Below are 26,196 nucleotides of genomic sequence, written 5' to 3'. Positions count from 1 at the left end.
GGGGTATTATAGAGGGAGGTTAATATACGGAGGGTGGAATGAGGGAAACGATTACTAGGAGTTGGGCCTCCTTCTGCTGTTCCCACTTTGGGGTGTGGGGGGAGGGGGGATGAAGGGGAATATGAAGGGAGGTATATATGGAATAAAGTACTGACCCCCCACAAGGGTGGGAGGGTGGGACGGACTGGGGTGGGGGGTGCTAGGGTCTCCCACAGCTTCACGAACCCAGACTTGGGGGGGAGGGGGGGGATTGGGGGGGATTGGAGACAGCGGGGGTTGGGAGATGGGGGAAGGAGAATAGGGCAATGGGTAGTATGGATATAAGGATCAGCATAGAAGTATAGGCGGATACAGGATTAGCAGCAGAAACTAAAAGAGGAATTTGGGGGAATGTTGATAATTGAAGGGGTAATAAATATATACTATAATAGAGATTTATAAGTGTAATTGGTATTATCCCAAATACGGCCCCTTGTTAAATCTGGTTCGGTACTGTTGGACAGCCAGGCTCCCCCCCCACCCGCCTCCGCTGGAGGGGAGTGTTTAATCTTTTTCTCCTTTTTTTTTCTTTTTTGTTCTTTCTCCCTCGGTTTCCTTGTCCCCCCCCCCTCCCCCCCCCCTTCCCCCTCCACTTTCGCCAGACATTATTGGAGATAGAGACACAGACCACGGTATATTTAACACATGGATATAGGCGGGAAAATTAAATAATTGGGTACCCTTAAGTGATAGGTTCAACGAGTTGTAGCAACAAGACAAGGATAAGGAGGCCAAAGATAAATATGGATAGATAGAAGCTAGCAATAAGGAAAGGGTCAGATTTGAATCAAATCTCATCAAGGGCAAAAGAAGGGCCGATCGGTGGGAGCCTGGGGTCGCCCAAGTGGTGGTCCCCGCACCTAAGCCCCTACAGGGCACGCGCCCAATTGTTGGTCCTAGACCATTGGACGCCAAAAATAGCCCATACTCTCTTTTTTTTCTTTTTTTTTTCTTTACCTCGTTTTTTTTTTTTCCTCTCTCCCCCACCCCCTTCTTTCCTCCTGTTTAGTCCCGAGCTTTCACATTCTCGTACAATGGATAGACTCAAAATATATACGTTAAACGCCAAAGGATTAAATATACCAGAGAAAAGACGAATCCTACTTTCTGAACTGAAAAAATCAGAAATAGATATTGCCTATGTACAGGAGACTCATTTTAAAGAAACTAAAACACCAATACTCAAAAATAGATTTTTCCCCCAAGTATACCACTCAACTAGTACGAATAGCAAAACTAAAGGTGTATCAATAGTGATTTCAGGGAAAATCCCATGGCTATGTTCACAGATAATGTCCGACACAGAAGGCAGGTTTCTTTTTGTAAAAGGGAACATAGGAAGCTTCAAGGTAACATTAGCCTCAATATATGCTCCAAACACCCAACAAGATACCTTCTTGAAAAATTGCTTAGAGAAGTTACAAGAATTTCAAGAGGGGTTGCTTATTCTAGGTGGAGATATGAATATGCCTCTAATACCATCAGAGGACACATCAACTGGAACATCTTCTATCCCACCTAGAGTACAGAAAAGGGTTGCAAAGCAACTTTACAGATTGCATTTGATAGACGCGTGGCGACTGCTACACACAGGAGAGAAGGACTTTACTTTTTTCTCTACACCACATGCATTATATTCTCGGATCGACTACTTTCTGATACCACATTCACAACTACATGCGATTAAATCAGTAGAAATAGGCCCAATAACATGGTCGGACCACGCACCACTGACACTCACATATGTTTTACAAGAAACACCTTTAGTCAGATCACAAACATGGACTCTAAATTTAAGTCTGCTACAAGAAAAAACAGTTATATCAGAGGTGGAGAGAGAATTAGAGTTTTATTTTCAAAATAATGAAGGGATGGAGACAAGCCTGGGGGTGACTTGGGAGGCCCATAAGGCAGTGATTAGGGGGATATTTATAAAACATGGAGCACGACTCAAAAAATTACGTACAAAACAAATGAATCAACTTATACAAAAACTACATGAATTGGAATCTCGACATAAACACGCCCCTAATGCAGATTTAATGAAAGAAATCTCCAACACCCGTAAACAGATAGTAGATATACTACAATATAAGGCTAAAATAGCTCTACAGAGAAGCAGAAAGACAATATATGAGTCAGGGGAAAAGTGTGGGAAAATGTTAGCGAGATCAATACGAGATACAAGAATAAGAACATACATTCCTAAACTAATGTCTTCGAAAGGCCAGAAAATTGAAAAACCAGGAGATATAGTAGAGGAATTTCGGAAGTACTATGAGTCACTTTACAACCTAGACCCACAAAAACAGGAGCCAGAAGAGATGACCCAATATCTTATCAGATCAGGCATGCCAGGTGTACCAGAGGAGGTGAGGGAGTCGCTGTCTGCAAATATATCATTGGAAGAACTTCAGAAGGCAATTAAAAATACTAAAATAGGGAAAGCACCAGGGCCAGACGGTCTACCAATACAATATTATAAGACATTTTTCCCTAAATTAGGCCAAAAGATGGTGGATCTGTTTAACAGATCTACTGTACAATCACCTGTACATAAAGACACGCTACGAGCACATATAACAGTGCTACCAAAAGAAGGAAAGGACCCAACAGCATGCCCCAGTTATAGACCTATATCATTACTTAACACAGATCTAAAATTATTCTCTAAAATTATAGCGAGCAGACTTCAGACTCACCTCCCCTCCCTGATACACCTGGACCAAGTGGGCTTCGTGCCCAATAGAGAAGCACGAGATAATACAGTAAAAGCCCTTAATCTCCTATATTTGGCCAATGACTCTAAACAAGCATGCACTTTTATTGGGACCGATGCAGAAAAGGCATTTGACCGGGTCAGTTGGAAATTTATGTTTAAAGTATTACAACATGTGGGGATCGGAGAAAGGTTGATAGATTGGATAACCCAACTATATATAAATCCAACTGCCCGGGTCAAAGCAAATGGAGTTCTGTCAAAAGAACTCAAGATCTCTAATGGTACACGACAGGGATGTCCCCTATCCCCTATACTATTCACCCTAACATTAGAGCCCTTCCTATGCACCATACGGAACAATCCAGATATATGGGGAATAAAAACAGCAGGCATTCAACAGAAAGTCTCTGCTTACGCAGATGATATGCTTTTTACACTTACAAATCCCCTTATCTCTTTGCCTAATCTCTTGCAGGAATTTCGTCAGTATGGAGTATTGTCCAATCTGAAGATCAATTTAGGCAAATCTGAAGCGATGGGAATTGGTTTAAATAATGACCTAAGATCACAATTGTGCGTAAACTTTGCTCTAAGGTGGACGGGAGAGGCGTTGAAATACTTGGGAACGCTCTTGCCGGCTGAGCTATCCCGCGTGTATACGCTAAACTTCCCACCCCTCTTGAACAAAGTGAGCGAACAATTAAGAGGGTGGCAAACTGGATTAAGTTCATGGTTCGGACGGTGCAATATCCTCAAAATGGCTATACTCCCCAGGTTCTTGTATATGTTTCAGGCTTTGCCAATCTCAATACCACTAAACTATTTCAGACAGGCACAGTCAGAATTTTCAAAGTTCATATGGAGCCAAAAAAGACCTAGGCTCCAAAGAACACTTATACATTTACCCAAAAAAAATGGAGGACTTGCAGTACCGGATATATCAAAATACTACCAGGCAGTACATCTAGGGAGATTTATAGACTGGTGTTGCCATGTTGAGACCAAAATCTGGCCCAACATAGAGCAGACGCAAAGTGAAATACCGCTAAATAGGGCCCCTTGGTGCCTAGGTCTACTACCTAAGAAGACAATGCGACTCCTAACAGTAGGAACTACAATCATGATATGTAGAAAGCTTTTTCGAAATCCAGCTATAACTACAAAAAACACACCATTATTTCCTATCCTAGGGAACCCAGCATTCACCTCAGGATATCAGGACGTACAATTTAATAAAATGAGAGAGAGAGGGAAATTCCAGGCATCCCACTTTATAAGGGCGGATGCTTGGGTAACTGTAAACATATTGAAGGATTCTGGGGAGGATTTCGGTCTTGATCATTGGAGAGCTTTACAATTGAACCATTTTTTACAATCGCTCCCCTCCCCCACGGAATTTGACAGACCTTTGACTGTTTTTGAGAGAATGTGCACACAGAAGGGCGCGGTTTCTCACATACTTTCAAAGACTTACTCTATGATAACAGCTCCATCCATAGACCACAGACCGTACTATTTCAGAGGACGGGAGAGGGAATTGGGGACTGTATTCACACCAAAACAAATACAACATATAATAAAATTCACGTTTAAATCCTCAATATGCACACGAATACAGGAAACAAACTACAAATTATTATCAAGGTGGTATTATACACCAATTCGTTTACACAAATTTTCAGTACAAATATCGGATAGATGCTGGCGGTGCCTAGAGGAAGAGGGGAATCTTTTTCATATTTTTTGGCAATGCCCAAGGATAAAGGGATTCTGGGGTCGGATAAAGGAAATATCTCAGAAATTTACTGAATATGATATTCCAGAAGATCCTATATTTTTCCTCTTTCACGCACCAGAACTGTCAGATAGACAATATAAAAAATCGATTCTTAGGCATCTCCTAGATTCAGCTAAAGCGTGTATCCCTTTAAGATGGCGGGATCCAAATCCGCCAACTATTAATATGTGGAGGCAAAAAGTGGAGGAAATAAACAAATTTGAGGATTTGATCTTAACCGGGCAAGGCAGAAGAGAATTATATACTAAAAGGTGGGCCATATGGAATCAATATATTGTCTCAGAGGAAGGGAAAGTCCTGTATACGGAAGAGTAGAGAACAATATAAATGAACTTAAGGTGGAGGGGGGCGGGGCGGCAGAGGGGGGGAGAGAGAGACGGATGATAAATCATTATTATTTAATAATGTTCCCCCTTTTTTTTTTTTTTTTTTCTTCACTTCACTATCTCTCTCCCTATTAGGAGGAGAGAGTCCTAAACTTTATTAAAACACAATTTAGGATAGGAACAAAGGGAGAAAATAAGAGAGGGAAGGGACACGCAGGGACGAAGGGACACTTTTTTTTTTTTTTTTCTCTTTTTTTTTTTTGGTGGACAGAACCCCAATAAGGGGCACAAGGAGGAGTGACAAAATGATATTGAAGAGATAGAAGAAAGAGGGGGGGGAGATGGGCACGATGTAGTAGTAGACACTAAATTAAATAACATAAATGGTATAAGGTACACATATACACAGAAGAGACAAATCACAGATTTCTAATTCGGTTTTTTTTTTTTTTTCCCTCTCTCTGACCTCCCCCCTCTTGGGCCCCCACCCTCCATGCCCGCTTGGTCAGAACCTCCCTTATAGGGAGGTAAATAAAAAATATTAAGTGGTCTAACCAAAAGACAACATAAGGGTTCTTGTGATAGAAACAGATAAATGGATGCCTTGACTAAGGGATTAGGCATAAGCTGGGATGAGGGAATTAATAGGGCCTGGGAACTAGACAGGAGGAAAAAATTTATTTTTATTTTTTTTTTCTCCTTTCTCCTCTCTTTTCTTTTCTCTTTATTTCTTCTTTTTTCTTTACTTTATTATATTGTCCTTTTCTTATCCTTTTCTTGGTATAGGATATTTTAAAATAAGAAAAATGAGAGAATAGGGGGGAAATCAAGGTAGATGTATTTTTCAATATGGAAGGTTACAATCCAAAAGCAAGAATATATGGTTAAAAGTGAATAATAATGATTTACAGACTGTATAAAGATTATGTGGAATTAGTTGTGAAATGTAACCAATGAATGTTCCCTCGGTTTTCTTGGTATAAATAAATAAAATTTGAAAAAAAAAAAGAAAACCTGAACATGGTGATTGGTTTTCGGTGTCCCGTACACAGCTAGGCTCCCAAAAGGTCTCACACATGTGGTATCCCTGTACTCAGGGGAAGCAGTAGAATGTATTTTGGGGTGTCATTCCACATATACCTATGGCATGTGTGAGCAATTTATCATTTAGTGACAACTTTGTGTTAAAAAAAAAATGTAATTTCCCTGAAACTTGTGGCAAAATATAAAATATTCCATGGACTCACCATGGCTCTCAGCAAATAGCTTGGGGTGTCTACTTTCCAAAATGGGGTCATTTGGGGGGGGGGGGGGGGGTTGTGCTATCTTTAAATTCCAGGGCCTCCGAAACTGTGATGGGTAGTGCAAAATGCAATGAAAAATGTACGCCCTTTGAAATTCTGAAGTGGGTGATTGGTTTTCGGGGTCCAAGTATCTTGCCATGAAGAAGGAGCGCGGCTGCCCTCCCCCAGGCAGCAAGCACACTCGGAAACGCGTTGCATGCAGATGACATCATCCAGGTTCGACTATCCACCAAGCCTTGCTGTCAAGCAAATACACCAAGCCTACTTTTCTGATTCTAACCTTGCCGTACAAGCCGGCCACGGCGAAAGGACTTCGGCTCCAGCAGGATGGATGTCCATGACCGGATGATGTACACTTCTCCACACTGGAACCTTGTTTTATGGGCATGAATATATGCTTACTAACGTGAGTGCAGAATTTTATTCATTAAACCTGTTGCATAAAGTCTACACTTAGAGGCGCCTCTGTCTGTCTATGTTTACATTGGTAGACCGTCGTTCTGTCTCCATGGGGAGCGATCGTGGGTGCAGGGAGGACATCGTGTCCGCCAGACCACCTGATTGGCTCCCCCTCTAGCCAATAGGTGCGTGCGCACGCCCTCACTAATTGCTACACGAAACAACGTACATGTACGTCGTTTCGTGTAACAGAGCCGACCTGCCACTGTAGGGGCAAAGGTTTAAAAGTAATATGAGGAAGTATTACTTTACTGAGAGAGTAGTGGATGCATGGAATAACCTTCCTGCAGGAGTGGTAGCTGCAAATACAGTGAAGGAGTTTAAGCATGCATGGGATAGGCATAAGGCTATCCTTCATATAAGATAGGGCCAGGGACTATTCATAGGATTCAGATATATTGGGCAGACTAGATGGGCCAAATGGTTCTTATCTGCCGACACATTCTATGTTTCTATGTTTCTGTATAACTACAGCGGCTGGTCGGCAAGTGGATAATGGCAGCAGTGTCCTCTCATCAGTCCCAGGGATACAGCAACAGGATCCTGCTGTTCAGATGTCAGCTCACGTCTGGATCTGCCTGGAGCGACTGCGGTCCTTACCACGTGACCACAGGCTTGTAGAAAGTTGGTGCCTGCCAAAGAGCAATGATGTGCACACCTGAGTTTTCTTACCACAAAGAGAAAATTTATGTGAAAAAATACAGGTCTATCTCTTTATACCCGGCTCACATTGGGAATTGCAGTCCCATTGTTTATAGAGTACCATATTAAGTTTATTTCATAAACTTTATCTCTCATAATTCAGTACTGCCAACCATCAAGTCTCTTGAGCTCCTTCTGCTTGTGTGCTACCCTTGGTGGAAGGAGGTGAGGTAGTGGTAACATACATAAGAAAAAACCTGACGCTGAGAACTAATTACCAAAGAAGAAACCCAAAAAGTTAACATGTGGCCAAAAATGTGTTAAAAACATAGTGAAAAAATAGCATGGGGAAAAAATGACATGGAGAAAAATCTGTATGGAAGAAATAGCCTTGGGTCCTGAGTCGGGGATGCAAATGTCTTATAATCAATCCCAAATGATAGAAGCACTGAACAAAGAAGGAGTATTAGCGCTCACCAACACAGAAAAATAGGCTAAACATGTTGGAATATAATGTCACAGTTTAATGTGATAAAATGATTAAAAACTTGTCCACAGAAGATCTGATGGGAAGATGGCAAAAAGAAATAACCCCATCTTTAGGTCACCATAAGAAACATGGACAATGGAACAATACCTTCAGGGGTGGCTGGTGCTGTTGCTGATGTATCCAGAAAAGCCGATGGTAAGGGGCTGTCTGTGGTGTAGGTGAAGGATCACACCAGGGAGTGCATCACAGAGGAGAGGAGGAGGGTGCAGTCCACGGCGTCCGCTGGAGCTGGATGTGGTGACAGCTCTGTGCGCACAGGAGGATCAGCCACACACACAAGGCTCGCCGGCTCCTCCAGCACTCCTGTGTCCTGAGCCGCGCCGACTGATGACGTCACCAGACCAGGGACACAGCAACAGATTGCAGATGGTATAAACAGCAAGGGTCCACACACGGAGTATCAGTGAGACAATGGGGGAAAGATTATAAATGCCAAATTTGGCTGATCCTCCTGTGCACACAGAGGTGTCATCACATCCAGCTCCAGCGGACGCCGTGGACTGCACCCTCCTCCTCTCCTCTTTGATGCACTCCCTGGTGTGATCCTTCACCTACACCACAGACAGCCTCTTACCATCAGCTTTTCTGGATACATCAGCAACAGCACCAGCCACCCCTGCAGGTATTGTTCCATTGTCCATGTTTCTTATGGTGACCTGCGGATGGGGTTATTTCTTTTTGCCATCTTCCCATCGGAGCTTCTATGGACAAGTTTTTAATCATTTTATCACATTAAACTGTGACATTGTATTCCAACATGTTTAGCCTTGGTGTATTTTTCTGTGTTCGTGAGCGCTAAAACTCCTTCTTTGTTCCGAGGTAGTGGTAACCCCTTTATCTGAATTCTATTGGGAGCAAATAGAGCACTGCAGCACAGTGCTCAAAATCATTCTCTGTCTCTAGCCAAGCACCTCACTACATGTAGTACAAGTAAAAATCTATTTCTTCTTTATTTCTTTGCACATGATTTGGTAATAGAAGTGAACACAGCTTCACCTTATTTGCTTAGCTATGTTAGATTTCAACACAAAAAGATATTTTCAGAACTGTTTTGAGACACAACAGACAAAATACACATCCAACACTACTATCTCCAAAATAATTAGAAGTGCATGAAAAAGATTCAAAGCAACCAACTCCTCAAATAAATATTTTATTATAGGACTGTAAAATCCCTAAACATACTCCTCATATAAACAACACCCACCACAGGCAGCTCTTGATATTGAAAAATCCCAAAATATCAAACAGTACCATATTGATTAATTACCTATTGTATATTAATATATAAATATATATATATATATATATATATATATATATATATATATATATATATATATATATTTCTACAAATTTGTGATCAGCAAGACTGAGAACCACGAAGATAATGTTTGTCAATATTATTAGTATTATTATATAGCATTTATATAGCGCTGACAGTTTACGCAGCACTTTTCAACTTGAGGGTAGACAGTACAAATACAATACACTTTAATACAGTAGGAATCAGAGGGCCCTGCTCGTTAGAGCTTTCAATCTATAAGACTTTATGGATGAATGTTTTTACATAAAGGTATTCATAAGCTGGAACTTTTATCAAAAAAAAAAAAAAAAGAAGACATATAGTGTGACACACAAAATAAAGAAGTGGTGGTGCCCAACGGTAAATTGTTTAAATACAATAGATGCAAACAATTATTTTTTGGTCTATGTGCTCTTTGCAGTTGTGGTGGACTCCTTAAAGAATATTCCAGCATGGTGTTATTCCTTTTCAGCCTCCAATGTAAACATTCACATACATACAGCGGGTAAACCAAGTATTGAACATGCCACTATTTTTCTCGGTAAATATATTTCTAAAGGTGCTATTGACATAAAAATGTCACATGTCGGTAACAACCCATACATACAAAGAAACCAAAACAAATAGGTTCAGAAATTAAGTTATGTTTAAAAAAATGGAATAACAATGGGAAAAAGTATTGAACACGCTAACTGAAATGTGTTTAATACTTCGTACGAAATTCTTTGTAGGTAATGACAGTTTCAAGACACCTCCTGTATTGAGAACCTAGTCGCATGCATTGCTCAGGTGAGACTTTGGCTCATTCTTCCACACAGTCTTCAAATCTTGAAGGTTCCATGGGCCTCTTCTATGAACTCTAAACTTTAGTTATTTCCATAGATTTTCTGTTGGATTCAAGTCAGGTGATTGGCTAGGCCATCCCAGCAGCTTTATTTGCTTTCTTTGAAAGTCTCCTTGACTTTGTGTTTGGGATCATTGTCTTGCTAAAATGTCCACCCTTGTTTCATCTTCAAGGGCAGATGGCAGAAGATTTTTCATCCAGAATGTCTTGGTACATTTTTCCATTCATCCTTCCTTCAATGATAAAAAAGTTTGCCAGCATCATGTGCTGAATAACAGCCCCACACCATGATGTTCCCACCTCCAAACTTCATTGTTGGTATGGTGTTTATGGGGTGATGTGTAGTGCCATTTGACCTCCAAACATGGTGCGTATTATGGTATCCAAAGAGTTCAATTTTGGTCTCATCTGACCAGACTATATTTTCCCAGTATTTCACAGGCTTGTCTAAGTGTTGTGCAGCAAACTTTAAATGAGCTTCAATATGCTTTTTCTTCAGAAATTGAGACTTCCGTGGTGAGCATGCATACAGGCCATGGCAGTTGAGTGCATTGCTAATTCGAGGTCTATCTGAAGCTCTCCGCAAATTGTTCTTGGACAACTCTTCTGATAATTTTTTTCACTCAGAAATCATACGAGGAGCACCTGGTCGTGGATGGTTTATGGTGAAATTATGTTCTTTCAACTCCCGGATTATGGCTCCAACAGTTCTTACTGGAACATTCAGAAGTTTATAAATCCTTCTTAAACCAATGTCATCAATCAGTTTTGCAACAATAAGGTTGTGAAGCTCTTTGCTTTTACCCATCATGAGATGTTTCTTGTGTGACACCTTGGTAATGAGACACTTTTTATAGGCCATCAGTTGAGACTGAACCAGCTGATATTAGTTTGCACTGATAAGGGGCAGGATGGCTTTCTTATTACTGATACATTTTAGCTGATGTCTTGGGTTTCTGTGCCTTTTTGCATCTCTCTTTCTTCATGTATTCAATACTTTTCCCTGTGTAATTCCATTTTATTACACATAACTTAATTTCTGAACTTGTTTTAGTTTCTTTGTATGTATGAGTTGCACGGGTTTGCTACTGCCTGTGGTGAAAATTTTATGTCAATAGCAGCTTTAGAAATACACTATATTGTCAAAAGTATTGGAACACCTGACTTTACATGCACATGAACTTTAATGGCATCCCAGTCTTAGCCTGTAGGGTTCACTATTGAGTTGGCCCACCCGTTGTAGTTATAACAGCTTCAACTCTTCTGGGAAGGCTGTCCACAAGGTTTAGGGGGTGTGCCTATGGGAATGTTTAACCATTCTTCCAGATGCGCATTTGTGAAGTCAGGCACTAACTGACGAGAAACTGGCTTTCAGTTTTCACTATAATTCATCCCAATGGTGTTCTATCAGGTTGAGGTCAGGATGCAGCCAGTCAAGTTCCTCCACCCAAAACTCACTCATCCATGTTTTTATTGACCTTGCATTGTGCACTGGTCCAAATCATTTGGTAGAGCAGGGATTATGGTGTGGGGTTGTTTTTCATGGGTTATGCTTGGCCCCTTAGTTCCAGTGAAAGGAAATCTCAAGGCGTCAGCATACCAAGACATTTTGGAAAATTCCATGCTCCCAACTTTGTTGGAACAGTTTGGAGATTTTTGTGCATCAGTGCACAAAGCAACATCCGTAAAGACACGGATGAGCGAGTGATTGGATGACAGAAACCTGCAAAACTCCCCCCCAGATATAGAGCAAATGCACTTAAAGTATATTTGCCTTTAGTAAATAAACCTCCCTGTGTCATTTCTATCTGCTGTCAGATTCTGCTGCTATCTGCCTGTATAATTTCTGACAGCTTTTCCTGACACCAAGAGGTGAAAAGGTGACAGGGAAGGGAGCTCCAGCTCACAGCCTGTGATTGACAGCCTCAGTTCTGTTCCTGTGTGCCGTGTAAAGGGGGTGTGTCCCTTTCCTCCATTTAGCTCTTACTGAGTTCTGCCGAGTGTAACTTTATCAACCTGCTTTCTGGAAGCTCACACAAACTGTATACATTCTGGACTTTGAACAATTTAGAGAAGAGAGGGCTTCATATAAACAGGTACAATTTATGTAGGAGGATTTGAATAAAATCTATGAATCACCTGAGGCTAGTCACTTCACTGGGTATTTGTGAGGGTTTATAACCACTTTAATAAACATTTTTTTTTTTCAGTTCTTATCTCAATTCATGATATATCTTTTATTCGTGGTGAGTTCTATGTTCTGTGGCCATTTAGGAAAAATTGAATTGGATTCTATTACGCTTGCTACAGCTGTAAGTATTAACTTTTTTACCGCTCATCTTTTCTCTATTAAAGAACCTCTTTATTTTAATGAATTAAAAACATCACAAGCGACTTCATAGCCCAAGTATGTATAGTGGTTTTATTTGTGTGTATGTAATATTACGGATATATCATTAAAGATTGTAGTTATTTCACTTTCTCTTTATGTATATCATGACAGCATATCTGCCTTTATCTAGAGTAACAAATACGGGGAAAAGTGGACATAACTTTTTAGCTATTCAGATAATACAGCGATGCTCAAATCTGTACAGTATTAAAAAGAATCAAGCTATGTGTATCCTGCATTACTGTAGCAGCCACTTGAGAATGTAGTCCTATTTTCCCACCCAGAGCACACACAGCCAGGTAAACAGCATTTTCTTCACTCTTCCACTAGCTATAAAGAAAAGTCTAGTGGTTTCCCTTTGAATTTTTATTTGGGAACAATGAACTTGGATAGGGAAAGGGAGCATGGGATACCCCAATAAATTGTAGAACTCAATAATTTGAGGACTTCTCAACTCCTAAACCTTCTGGTTGCACAGTACATAAGTTCTTTATGCTGATGGTGACTAGTGCTCCTTGCAGAGTTTAAAAGCTACACAGAGTCACAGCACTGGGCTCACTTACTCATATAGCCACAGGAGCATCAGTTTCCTCCTGCCAATTATCCACCGGGCTATCACTAGTGAGGGAGATGTAGACTCACGCCACCATAGGAAAGATGCTCTTTCCGACTAAATTCAAATAGGCCCCCCCAGCTAAACCAAGCTGAGACCTTAGTGTCTTCCTAATGACTTCTACTAGAAATCTGCCCCAAGGGCAGTGCCCCCCCCCACACACAAAAAGGTCTCCTCCAGCAAGAGTGGACCCAGGAACTCTGCATCCTGTTATTCAGGCCTTAGATTATTTATGGGCTCTCTCACCACAAAATGGGCAAACCTCACTAGGGACTGGCTGCAGTCCCATACATTTCCGAGCTGCATGCCCTGTTATTCCCCCCACTATAAATCTAGAATCTTCTTGAAAATTGGGGGAAGTAACAGAGCAACATATTACAGTGGAACCATTTACATTTTACTAGCAGTCTACTCTACTCTAGAAGGGTGCTACATTACAATACAAGGCACACAGATACATCCATTCTATGTCCAGTAACCGAACTATCCATATTTTTAGAAATCGTTTTTAAAAAAAATCAAATCTCCATTTTTCTGCCTATTCCTCCTGTGGAGCAATTGCTATATTTATGCAAGTACACATATACACTATATTACCAAAAGTATTGTGACTCCTGGCTTTACACGCACATGCACTATAATGGCACCCCAGTTTTAGGCAGTCAGATTCCTCCACCCCAAACTCCCCCATCCATGTCTTTATGGACCTTGCTTTGTGCACTGGTCCAAATCATTTGGTGGAGAGGGGATCATAATGTGGGGTTGTTTTTCAGGGGTTGGGCTTGGCCCCTTAGTTCCAGTGAAGGGAACTTTTAAGATGTCAGCATACCAAGACATTTTGGACAATTTCATTCTCCCAACTTTGTGGGAACAGTTTGGGGATGGCTTCTTTCTGTTCAAACATGATTGCGCATCAGTGCAAAAAGCAAGGACCATAAAGACATGGATGAGCGGGTTTGGGGAGGACAAGAATGGTCAAACATTCCCATAGAAAACACTCCTAAACCTTGTGGACAGCCTTCCCAGAAGAGTTGAAGTTGTTATAGCTGCAAAGGGTGGGCCAACACAATATTGAACCCTACGGACTAAAACTGGGATGCCATTAAAGTTCCTGTGCGTGTAAAGGCAGGCATCCTAGTACTCTTGGTAATAAAATGTATTTACACTTTACAGGTGTTGAAAAAATAAGTAGTGAGCAGGGATTTACTCAGACCCTGATACAGAGATTATGACCACCCATTTGAAAAGGTGAAAAAAAATGCATTATAGTATCATGCAATAAGAATGAAACATTACAGTATTTTTTTTTTTTTTTAGTAAGAACTGCATTATATTTGTGCAATAACTTTTTACAGCTCCTCTACTTTGTGCAAAGTTTGTCTGAATGGTTCCGCAATACATCTCTTTTACAGGTTATAAATATAACTGGCATATCATTTGGATATGGAATGAGTGCTGGATGTGATACATTGATGTCACAGGTATATTGTTACATGCTTTTTTTCTTTATACCATTTTTTGCATATAAATTCTGTAACATTTAGCTGTATTTGCATATTAGAATGCTGGTCCTGTCTGTTCATTCCTTTCTCCATCTGGTTGTCCCTCCATCAGGGCATTTTTTATGCACTATGCTGCCCTAGGCACATCTGAATGAGGACACTCTTGTACACAAGCTTCACCCTTTGAGGAAAAAAAAAAAGTCTGAAACAAGTTCTGCCTAAACTAGTGCAGCTGCCCATAGTAGCAAATCAGCTTCCATCTTTCTTTTTTCCCCACAGCTTGGAAAAAGAACATTTTTAACAGCTGATTGGCTGTTGTAGGCAAGTTGAGATAAGTTTGTCTCACACACCTTTATTAATTGCCCGCTTTTGTCATTTAATGATTTTAGAAAAAAATGACTGTTGAAATGCACAGAATGGTCTGTTTGTTTTAAAATAAATATCTGTAATCTGATCTACAGACCAACAAACAAGAGAAAGAGTGAAGATTTAATGTAAGGTGAAATATAAAGAGCCTTTGCACTTCTTTCTACTCCATGTCTAGTCTTTTCGTTTGTTTGTTCTTATTGTGATCCTATGTACTGTATAAATGCTGTATATACATATTTTTATGAACATATTTGGGTTGCAGGTAGAATATTCTGCATGCATCATTGTATTTTATTAATGCTTTTCTTATGTGATATATTTAAAACAAGCCAACTGTTGGTTCCAAGCCTTGGTGCACCTGATGACATTCTTAATTAAACTGCATGCAGTATAGGTTAGGTTCAGATCTCCGCTGGTATGGTGGTGGTCTCCAGCTGGCAGGTGAATATTGAGACAGCGGTCCTCTCTTTCTAACTACTCAGTGCCAAAAGGAAACATTTTCCTGGGCAGTTTAATAAAAATTATCTCTCCACCCCTCTTACTGCATAGTGCCTATTGGAATCTGTATTGTAATCATTATAGTGTAGCCATTATATGGCTGCAGTCTCAAACTACAACTCCTAGGATTCTTAGTGCTTTGCATAAATTCTATGGGTTTGCTTGGCTTAAAGCGGAGTTCTGGCCTCAAAATCGACACAATCGATTTTGGGCCATCCGCTTGCTGAGTGTCACCTGAACAACAAATCGATAGTCACGATTTTTTTTTTCACTTACCTTGTTTCAGAAGAAAATATACTTACCTTCCTTCCACTTCCTCCCTCTGCACCGTCACTTCCTGTCCTACAATGCGTCCTGGGAGCTCTTACTCATCACTCCCAGGAGGCAATGGGCAGTGACGTAGGCGCCCGGGCTCCTCTCACAGCTTGCACAATGAGCTAGAACCAGGAAGAAAGGAATACATTTACATACTGCGGCTTTGGATAACCACAACAAAGATGGCTGCGCTCAGCAAACGATTTTAAAAGTAAGAATTTACAATTTACACTAACTTATAAAACTATGTAATACGGGATTAGCGGATGTATTAAGGGCCATGGATCACTATTTGGGCAGTATTTTTATAAAAAAAAAAGATTCTGAGGCCGGAACTCCGCTTTAAGCTCTCCCCCTGCTGGCTGGGGGAGGGAGGGGGGTGCTGCATAACATCAGTATCTCAGTAGAGGGAGAGAAGAATAAAGGACAATGTCTCCATTGTCATATTGCTGTAGCCCAGCACCTGACTACACATAGTTTTGGCAACTCCAAAGCAGAATGTACAGAGGTTGTGTGGGCAGATTAAGTATATTCTCTACAATGCATTGAAATTATGAATTAAAGCAGGCTTGTCCAACCTGCAGCCCGAGGGCCGCATGTGGCCCAGAACCACAGGCAATGCGGCCCACTGCCCCCTGACAATTATTTTTTTTTTGCTGGGGAGGAAGGAAGTCGAGTCGGGGGCACGGCCACAGCGGCTTCCAACTAACTGTAGGCAGAGGCTGCCTCGGAGCCTCTGTCAATGATAGACAGCACATTGGTGACGTCTATCAGAGGAGCCGGTCCAGGAGGCAGGACTTCGTATGACAGCGGTCACCGGATAAGCGGGAGATCCCTGCTCTGTGTAATCCAGCGGCTCTCCTCTCTCTTCATTGCAGACTGCATTGGATGGGCATGCACTGGTGAGGCTACATTGGATGGGCACTGATCAGGCTGCATTGGATGGGCATGCACTTGTGAGGCTTCATTGGATGGGCACTGATCAGGCTGCATTGGATGGGCATGCACTTGTGAGGCTGCACTGGATGGGCACACACTAGTGAGGCTGCATTGTATAAGCATGCACTGGTGAGGCTGCATTGGATGGGCACTGGTGAGGCTGCACTGGATGGGCACTGATCAGGCTGCATTGGATGGGCATGCACTGGTGGGGCTGCATTGGATGGGTACTGATCAGGCTGCATTGGATGGGCACGCACTGGTGAGGCGGCGCAGGAAGGGCACGGTGGCGTTTTATTACTTATATACCTTAACTGTAGTATATATTTTATATGCGGCCCAAGAAAATTTCTCTACACTAAATGTGGCCCAGAGAAGCCAAAAGGTTGGACACCCATGAATTAAAGCGTGGCGCTAATGTCTATCTATAACAAAAAAATATTTTTGTCCTGTATTTCTGTGTGGAGTCATGGAGGGTTTTCCTAGACATAAGGGACAACTACCTTCATGTGCTTGCTCAAAACTTCCAAATGCATCTACGTTTTAATGTGCAAATCTTCATCTGCAGTTTATTTCCTTTTATGTGACCTATCTACTTCTTGAAAGAACTTTTTTCAAGGTCTTTATAGCTGCAATCACTTATCTAAGGGAGAATGGAATTCATATTTTGAACTGTTATACCTGTAATGTCCCAGTGTCATGAGACATTGTTTTTACATCTACAGATTTCAATAGAGACTCTTACCCAATTTGGGTGATTGATCAGTTGCACCAAAATCCTGTTGACTCTTTTACAGTGTATGGTTTATCTTGTTGCCTTATTTGACACCCTGCACCTCTTATAAGAGAAAAGTACAGGTGGTCAGACTGAGAGTTTAGCAGGCTTTAGTAAACAGATTTCTTTCAGTGTTGTAGCTTAATGAAGTGGACATCTAAGACTTTTCAATGCCACAGTTGATAACACCCACTATGCAGTCTAGTCTATGGTGGCGGATGAAGAATCTCTTGCTGCACTGCCCATTAAATTTGATGCCCTGGACCACTGTAACATCCGATGAAAGTAATTTCTGTTTGGGTACTTAATTCAGATGGCAAGCACTGACAAAGGGCATTGTGTCCAATTTCCAAGAACTGAGAGCTAATTGGATGGCATTAAATATTCTGGCTCCATTATAAACCCACAAATTGCTTCCCTTGTGAATTGATAATTGGGTATCAGCGACATACGCAGCTCAAAGAGGTAAGACCAATTCTGGCTTGGTTCCAAGACAATTTAACTTACAGTATACCAGAGCATTCTACATTCCAACATTCCAGGATTTTCAGGTAGACTACCTATTGAGGAATTTCATAAGCAAGAAGGTAGCGGTTTCTTAAAGAGCAGCTCAAGGCTCCCTCAGAAAAAAATAAAAGTCAGCAGGTACAAATACTGTAGCTGCTGACTTTTAGTTTTAGAGTACTTACCTGTCCAAGGATCCAGCAATGTCCGCACCCGAGCTGATTTTTCAGTCCACTATCCGGTGCTGCTGCCACCACTCCATTGCAACTCCACAGCCAGTACCCACTGCGCATGCACGAAGCACGCTGTGCTCTGTGAATGGGCTGGCTGTGGGGGAAGGAAGAGGGGGGCAAAACTTCCTGCTCAGTTCGCCAAACTTCAGTCATATTTCTTTGAAACATTACCTTTCTCTGACTCAACACCCTAGGAAGAGTTACAAGTTGTTTGTTATTCTAATGGGAACCAAGAATAGGAGAAACAACTTCTTCTATTACATGCTGTATAGTTCACCTGGTGCCACCCCCACAACAGGTTATGTTGGGTCCTTTGTTCTTACCTTAACTTTGATAAATACTTCAGCACCACTGACACCTCCGGTTACACACTTTAGAACAGGTAGATAAGGGATTTTTCAATACCTAGGGTCACCCTGATATCAGACTTGAGACTTTGTATTAAATAACATGTATATGAGTATAATGTGTATATATATGTATGAGTATAATGTCAAATAATTATCAGATAAATCAGGGTATAACAGTGAAAAGATTTAACACTGGGTGTTGGTGGGTGGAATGGGGAAAGATGGGGGAGGGCTATGGCAGGTGATATGAAGGTTCCCATGTTACAAACAACCATTGGAAATGGTACTATTTGTGCTAAAATAAACAAAATATGCAAAATAAGTGTGCAAAACGTGACAATGAATTAAAGTGTTTTTTCACCAATGCCAGAAGTCTGCCAAGCAAAAAAGGTGAGTTGGAAGCTTTGGTGCATGAAGAGAACTATGATTTATTTTGTATTGCTGAATCTTGGCTTCATTCTTCGCATGACTGGCCTAATAATATTCCTGGCTATTCTCTCTTTTGGAAAGACAGGGTAAAACGGAGGGGTGGTGGTGTCTGTCTCTATGTGAGAAGTGATTTCAAGGCGAGTGTAAAAGAGGACCTAGTTGATGGAGAATGTGATAAGGCTGAATCATTATGGGTGGAACTGCACATGGGTGTGCGTACTACAAAAGTAATTATTGGTGTTGGGTATAGATTTCCCAGTGTTAATGAGAAGGTGGAGACTCAGCTCCTTGCATCGATGATCACAGAACAGAAATGGGAATTCTTCAAAAAGACTGTTGGTGAACTTACTGCAAAGTATATTTCCAATACATTTAAAAGACTAAAATTAAAACTATAAACAATAAGAAAAGAGCCTTTAAAAAATGTAAAAATGAAAGAAAACTATCATTGTTTAAATGTTACAAAGAATATAACAGAATATGTAAAAAGGAAATCAAGGATGCAAAAATTCAAAATGAAGGGGGTGGGAGAAGAAAAGCAGCGCCACCTCAGTGTAGGTTAAAAGGTTATTTATTACATAAAAACGATGTAGTATCTCACACAGAGGAGATAGTTGATCAGCAATAAAGGATGGTTCATCTGCAACACTGTAGGGAAGTTAGGGAAGTAGACTGTGGCGGCCGTGGTCCTGACTGTGCCGGTGGAGTCTGACACTTTCTGTGTATCTGGCAGCGTTCAGTGTCCAGGCTTACATCCAATAGTGGCGGGGGTGCGCGCGTTCGGAGCATGCGTGTTCCTTCCTCAGGCAATGCCGATCTATGTGTCAGACTGGGAGTTTTATGGCTGAATGTCTCAGGGGACGGGGATGGTTGCTGTGGAGATGTGGTATATACAATAAACAATCTGGCTGGAACAGGAAGTGCTGAGATGGAGAGTCTCCCGGTGCGTGACTGGTCGCCACGGACACACGCCGTAAACACAGCCCTCTCTCAAATAGAACGGGGAGTGACTAACATCATTGACTGCAGAGCGGGGCTGATGTAAAAGCCTGCTGGACTGTTGACGATTGCAGAGATGAAGCAGAGCAGAGGAACTGTGAACATACATCTATATACCGGGTGAGGCATATGACAATGTCAATTTGAGAATGGGAGATGTAATTACAAAGGTTCATATGGCCTAGGGGATGTGTATGGAGGGGGTAATAAGGTAAAAGTCAAAATGAAAAATAAAATAAAATAAAGATGAAATAAAAATAAAAATTCAAATGAAAATGAAAATCAAAATAAAGTAAAACTAAAAATAAAACTAGAAATAAAAATAAAGTGAAAAATAAAAATAAAAATAAAATAAAAATAAAAATGGAAATAAGGAATGAAGGTGAAAAAATAATAATGACAATAATAAAACTGAAAAAATAGAACTGAAAAAATGATAGGAGATAATGCATATATACTCATATGTATAGGCACCTAAAGATAGGAATGAGATTAGCCCATGATGGAGAGGGTTTTTTTGTGGGTAATTGAGATGAGGGTGGTGGTATTTCAAGGTAGGGGGAGAAGGCAGAATATGAAGTATTCTGAAGAAAAATGCGGTATATGAAGTATTGCTATATTCAGGATAATCAGTAGTGGTTTACAGTAGTGGGTTGACCTCAACTTCTTCATTTAAACCTTTCCCGGTGTTAGGGAGTCCAGGCGATATATTCAATATGATTCTCGAGCACATAGGCATTTAAATATTTTTTTTGGAGGGAGTTTTTTTTGGGTATGGATTTGATAATCCACACTTTTAGGTCCGCTGAAGATTGGTGGTGGTGCTGCAGAAAATGTTTAGGGACACTGTGTTTTTCATTGCCAGCTTCCACAAACCTTCTGTGTTCCCGAAATCTTTTGCGCAGAGTACGAATGGTGTGGCCTACGTAAAGGAGGCCGCATGGGCATGACATACAGTATATTATGAACTCTGTGGAACAGTTGAAAAAATCAGGAATGGTATATTTTTGTCCTTTTGAGGAAAATTCTTTTTGGCCGTGTGCAACACGCTTACAGGTCAGACATAATTTTTTTGCGGCATTGAAACATGCCTTTGATGTTTAGAAAGGTTAAGGGTGCACTTGGTGTAGTAGAAGATTTTTTGATTTTTACTAGGAGCGATATTGTTCTTCAAATTCCGGGCTCTTCTGTTTGACACCAAGGGGCGGCCAGGAATACTGGCTTTTAAATGTGGGTCGGCTTGGAGGATGTGCTCCATTTGTTTGTACTGGCTATGAAATTTGGTGGTGAATCTCAGTGATTTTGTATGTGGATCGACGAGGTTTCCTTTTTTTGTTTTTGTTTCTTGGTTCATTTTCTTGATAGAAGGTGAAGCCGTCATCTATGAGTTTTTGTGGATAAGCTTTTTATAAAAAATATGTTGTCAGGTAATTACCATGAGTAGTGAAATCCTCGGTTCGTGTGCAGTTATGTCTGAGTCTGCAAAACTGACTTTTTGGTATGTTGTTTATCCAGCGGGTGATGGCAGCTTTTGAAGTGCAAATAAGAATTGCCCGCTGTTGGTTTGGTATAATTTTCAGTGAATATTGTTTGTTGGTCGTGGCGGAGGAGGAGGTCTAGAAAGGCTAAAGAGTTTTAGTTTTGTACTGAAGTGAAGGTGATGCTTATATTGTTTTGATTGCAGTGGTCTACGAAGGGTTGGATGGTGAGGGGTGTATCATCCCAGACAATAACTACGTCGTCGATGTAACGACCATAGAATATAATCTGGGAGGAAAAAGGATTGTTGGACCAGAGATATCTCTTTTCCCACAGACCCATGGTCAAGTTGGCATAGCTGGGTGCGAAATTCGTAGCCATAGCTGTGCCATGGGTCTGTAGGTAGAAGTCGCCATTAAACTCAAAATAGTTATGAGTTAGGCAGTATTCTGTGGCTTCCAGGATAAATTGTGCTTGGCGAAGATTCATGTTTGAGTCTTCTTCTAGAAAATGTTTGACTGCTGATAGGCCTACATTGTGTGGTATTAATGTGTATAGGGAGCAGACGTCCAGTGACAACCACATGTAGGAGGGTTCCCATTTGTAGTTGGCTAGCATATCGAGAAGATTTCTCTTACATAAGATGGAAGATTTTGTGCCAGTGGATGTAAAAACTGGTTGATATAAATAGAAAAATAGCTAGTGACACTCTCCAAGGCTACCACAATGGGTCTGCTGGGTGGATTGATTGGGTATTTGTGGATCTTCGGTAGGTCAATAAGAAAAATGGATTTTTGTAAAATCTTACCGTAAAATCCTTTTCTCTTAGCTCATTGACAGACGTAGTCCTCGGTGATACAGCACCTTCGGGTTATGTTGCCTCCACAGGAGCAGGACTAGACAGGAAATTAAAAAGCTCTGGCCACACCCTAGGGGCAGTCCCAGAGTGTATATCCTCTCTCTCTCTGCCTCAGCAAATCAGTTATGTGAAAAAGCAGTCTTTAGAGATTTTAACCCAACCCAACTCAAAAAACAGAGGGGCGGGGACTACGTCTGTCAATGAGCTAAGAGAAAAGGATTTTACGGTAAGATTTTACAAAAATCCATTTTTCTCTAGCGCTCATTGACAGACGTAGTCCTCGGTGATACAGCACCTTCGGGACGTCCCAGAGCAGTATCACAAATGAGGGGTGGGAAAATGAAAATCAAATCCCAATCTAGAAGGCCCAACCGGTGCCAACTAGAAGTTTACAATGCTCATCCTTAATGATGAGACTCAACAAAAAAGAGAAAATTTTTTTTTTTTTTTTCAAACAGAAAAAACCCTCGAGGTAGACCACCGGTCTCCTCAAATTGCGGCCTGCAAAACCTTGCGGCCAAATGAGGCATCCGCCGATGCCGTCACATCAATTTTATAGAATTTTGTAAAGGTATGTACCGACGACCAGGTGGCCGCCTTACATACCTGGACCACTGACGCCTGATGGCGAAAGGCCCAGGAAGTACTGAGCGCTCGAGTCGAGTGCGCCCTAACAGGGAACGGAGGACTCTGACCCTTAATAGAATAAGCCTGTACCACCGTTTGTCTAATCCATTTGGCAATGGTCGCGGCAGATGCAGGCAAACCCTTTCTGGGGCCATCCGTGATCACAAAAAGTGAATCCGTCTTACGGAATGATTCCGTAGCTTTCAGGTATACCCTGATTGCCCGAACCACATCTAAGGAATGCAACGCATGTTCCCGATGATGCTTGGGCTGAGGACACAAGGAAGGTAGTACAATATCTTCATTCAGATGAAAATCTAAAACCACCTTAGGAAGAAAAGATGGCTTAGTATGAAGTACTACCTTATCCCTATGAATCACTAGGTATGGGGACTGGCATGATAATGCAGCCAGTTCTGACACCCTGCGAGCAGAAGTAATAGCCACCAAGAAGGCCACCTTCTGGGATAAAGTAAGCAAGGGAATCTCCCTGATGTATTCAAAGGGAGGTTTCTGTAGAACCGACAAAACCAAATTAAGATCCCAGGGCGGTAAGGCCGCGCGGACTGGTGGAGCCAGGTGCCGCACCCCCTGGATGAAATTCCGCACCAAGGACTTGGTAGCTAAAGGCTTCTGAAAGAAGATTGCTAATGCTGAAACTTGACCCTTGATGGTGCTCAAGGCTAGCTTCTGCTCAACCCCTTGTTGCAAAAAGGCCAATATTCGAGTCACCGAATAGGTACGTGGAGGAAATCCTAAAGATTCGCACCACGCAATATAAGTCTTCCATGTGTGATAATAGACCTTGCTGGAAGTCGCTTTCCTTGCTTTAATAAGGGTAGGAATGACTGAAGTAGACAAACCTCTGTCCTTCAGTACTTGGGTCTCAATGGCCAGGCCATTAAAACCAGCGACTGTAAAGCATGATGGTAAATTGGTCCTTGAGACCACAGACACTCCCTGAGACGAAGTTCCCACGGAACGTCTGCGACTAGCATGTCCAAGTCGGCCAAGCCGGCTTGAGGAGGCCAGCCTAGAATTTCTAGGACCACTGGCGCTGATAGAATCTGAACCAGGCGTCCCTAGAGGTATCTGGCCCCGACCATCCGAGAAAGTCTGGTCGTTTTCTGTTCCCACACATTTATCAGATACCTGATTGTTATCAGGAAGGGTGATCTTTTCTGGTTGAACCTCAGGGACCGAAGTCACCCGACTAGAGGCTACTTGGCCTATCTGGTCAACCAGATCCGATTCCTGTGAGGTATAGGGACTAATCTTAGGAAAAGGTAAAGGAAAAGATCTATTCAGGGAACGGTAACTACCGCTTCCTGTAGTACTTAAATGTTGGAAGGGAAGAATCGCACCGGTAGTAGTGGTTGATGCTCGATCTAATGTCCTGAATACCGGTGAAAACGTCCCCCCACCCTGAAACCGGGTGGGGGCGCACCTTCAGGCTGTGTACTCCTTTGCTTCGGGTTTGGCTGGGTTGGTCCTCTGTTTGTCCGACCAGCCCTTCTTGAACCCTCCTGGAGGAGTCTTGCCTTTCCCGCTTGTACCAGCCGGGCGCCCTTTATGGGCGGTAAAGAAAGGTCCTCGCTTGTTGCGAGGTCCCTTAGCTTTAGCAGCCTGTGGCAAAAAAGTGCTCTTGCCCCCAGTGGCATCCTTAATGATTTCATCTAGGTTGGCCCCAAATAGACGATTCCCCTGAAAAGGGAGATTTGTCAAGGTCTTTTTGGAACCTAGGTCAGCTGACCAGCATTTTAACCACAGCACACGTCTGAGGATGACCGCTGACATAGATGCATGCCCTAATAAGGGAGTAGTGTCCAAGGCTGCGTCAGATAAACTGTAAGCCCTTGTATAATCTGTTCCATCAAATCAGATGTCTCCTGGGGAATATCTTTTCCCCTAAGGTCTTGGCGTACCATTCTCGCCCATTCCGTAAGTGTCTGGGAAACTAGACCAATAACAATTACTGGTCTAAATGCTGACCCTATCAGAGAGAAGATGGTGCGGGACTCTGCTTCCATCTTTCGATCCACCGGATCCTTAAAGGACGAAGTGTCCTCCACTGGGATAACCGTGGCTTTATTCAGCCTGGAAATAGGTGGATCCACCACAGGTGGTACCGTCCATTTCTTAATGATGGATTCCTCAAATGGATAGCGTCTAGCAATACGCTTGGAAATAGTAAAGGTACGTTTAGAATGCTCCCATTCTCCTTTAATCTGATTACCGAAACACTTGGGTACAGGAAAAACCTTCACCGTTTTGATGGGCTTATTAGTACCAAAAGGAATCTCTGTTTCAGTTGCCTCTGCCGGTAAAGCCTCAAGTTTTAAGGTTTCCTGCACTGCCACAACTAGTGCGTCCACCAATGCTTCTTCCTGAATTATAGCGGGAGAAGAAACGTCCTCCTCACTGTCTGAGGGGGCTTTACCTGAGACAACAGCCCTTGCAGAGGAACCTGCAACTGCAGTGACCATCTCTGAATCTGAGTCAGAGGTGTCAGATAGTATAGGGGTAGGCGGGGGTCGCTTCCTTGACCCCCGTCCCTGACAGGCCGCCTCCACCCGAGCCACCATAGACTCCAAAATTGCTGTAAATGACTCTACACTCTGTGCACCGGCGGGTCCCGTGGCCCCCTCGAGGGAAACAGGTGGGGGAATATGTGTGGCAGGGTCCATGATAATTCCAGTCACTTCCTGGATAATATAATTCAAAAATAAAAAACTTTTTTTTTTTTTTTTTCAGACCCCCAGCGCCACAAAAAAGCCCCTTAGTGTTACCTGCTAGGGATCCCTATCGATCGAGAGAGAGAGAGATAGACCCCCAGGCTCACCACTTGATGCTCAGAGTTTAACTGCAACAGGTTACAGCGCTGTCTTGACAAACAGGAAGTCTTTTGGCTGGCTGCCCAGGAAGAAAGGAGGCGGCTCCGCCCCTCTGCACGCCTTCCGGCGCCTCCCCTAGCTCCACGAGGTGTTTGGATCACCTCAAACATGGCCGCCCCCATGCTGGAGGCACGAGGCTACGCCAAAATGGCGGCTCGTGCGATCCAGCAAAAAAAATGGCGGCGGCCTGTACTGAATAGCGGTGTGCTGCAGGGCACACAACACTCTCTCTGCATGGGGATTTGGCGTGGTTGGCGGTACCGGCCCTGGCGGACCGCATGGCCATTCGGGAGGCCTGCTAATAGCTGGAGATCTGATTAGGAAGGCAGTCTACATGTCCGTGGCTTCTGACTGGTAGGTAGCTTATTTTTATCACCGTAAGATTCCCAGAATGCCACTGATTACAATCTTTTTAACATGTATACAATT

At 42.2% G+C, this 26,196-nt stretch overlaps 1 protein-coding gene across 1 annotated transcript in view; it reads left to right on the top strand.

Annotated features, from left to right (window-relative positions):
* LOC309548128 (multidrug and toxin extrusion protein 2-like) overlaps positions 1-26,196 on the top strand; it is a gene marked incomplete at both ends in the record, with an annotated part of 383,785 nt that overhangs the window by 37,722 nt on the left and 319,867 nt on the right. The window contains 2 exons of the mRNA XM_082248093.1: positions 12,201-12,302; positions 14,408-14,476. Of these exons, the coding sequence (XP_082104219.1) occupies positions 12,201-12,302; positions 14,408-14,476 (171 nt within the window). The remainder of the gene's footprint in view (positions 1-12,200; positions 12,303-14,407; positions 14,477-26,196) is intronic.

This window comes from Pelophylax lessonae (genome assembly GCF_965119305.1).
Source record: "Pelophylax lessonae genome assembly, chromosome: 2".
In the NCBI taxonomy this organism is placed as follows: Eukaryota; Metazoa; Chordata; class Amphibia; order Anura; family Ranidae; genus Pelophylax; species Pelophylax lessonae.
Note: the sequence above shows the minus strand (reverse complement) of the source record. Positions and strands in the feature narration are given on the sequence as shown.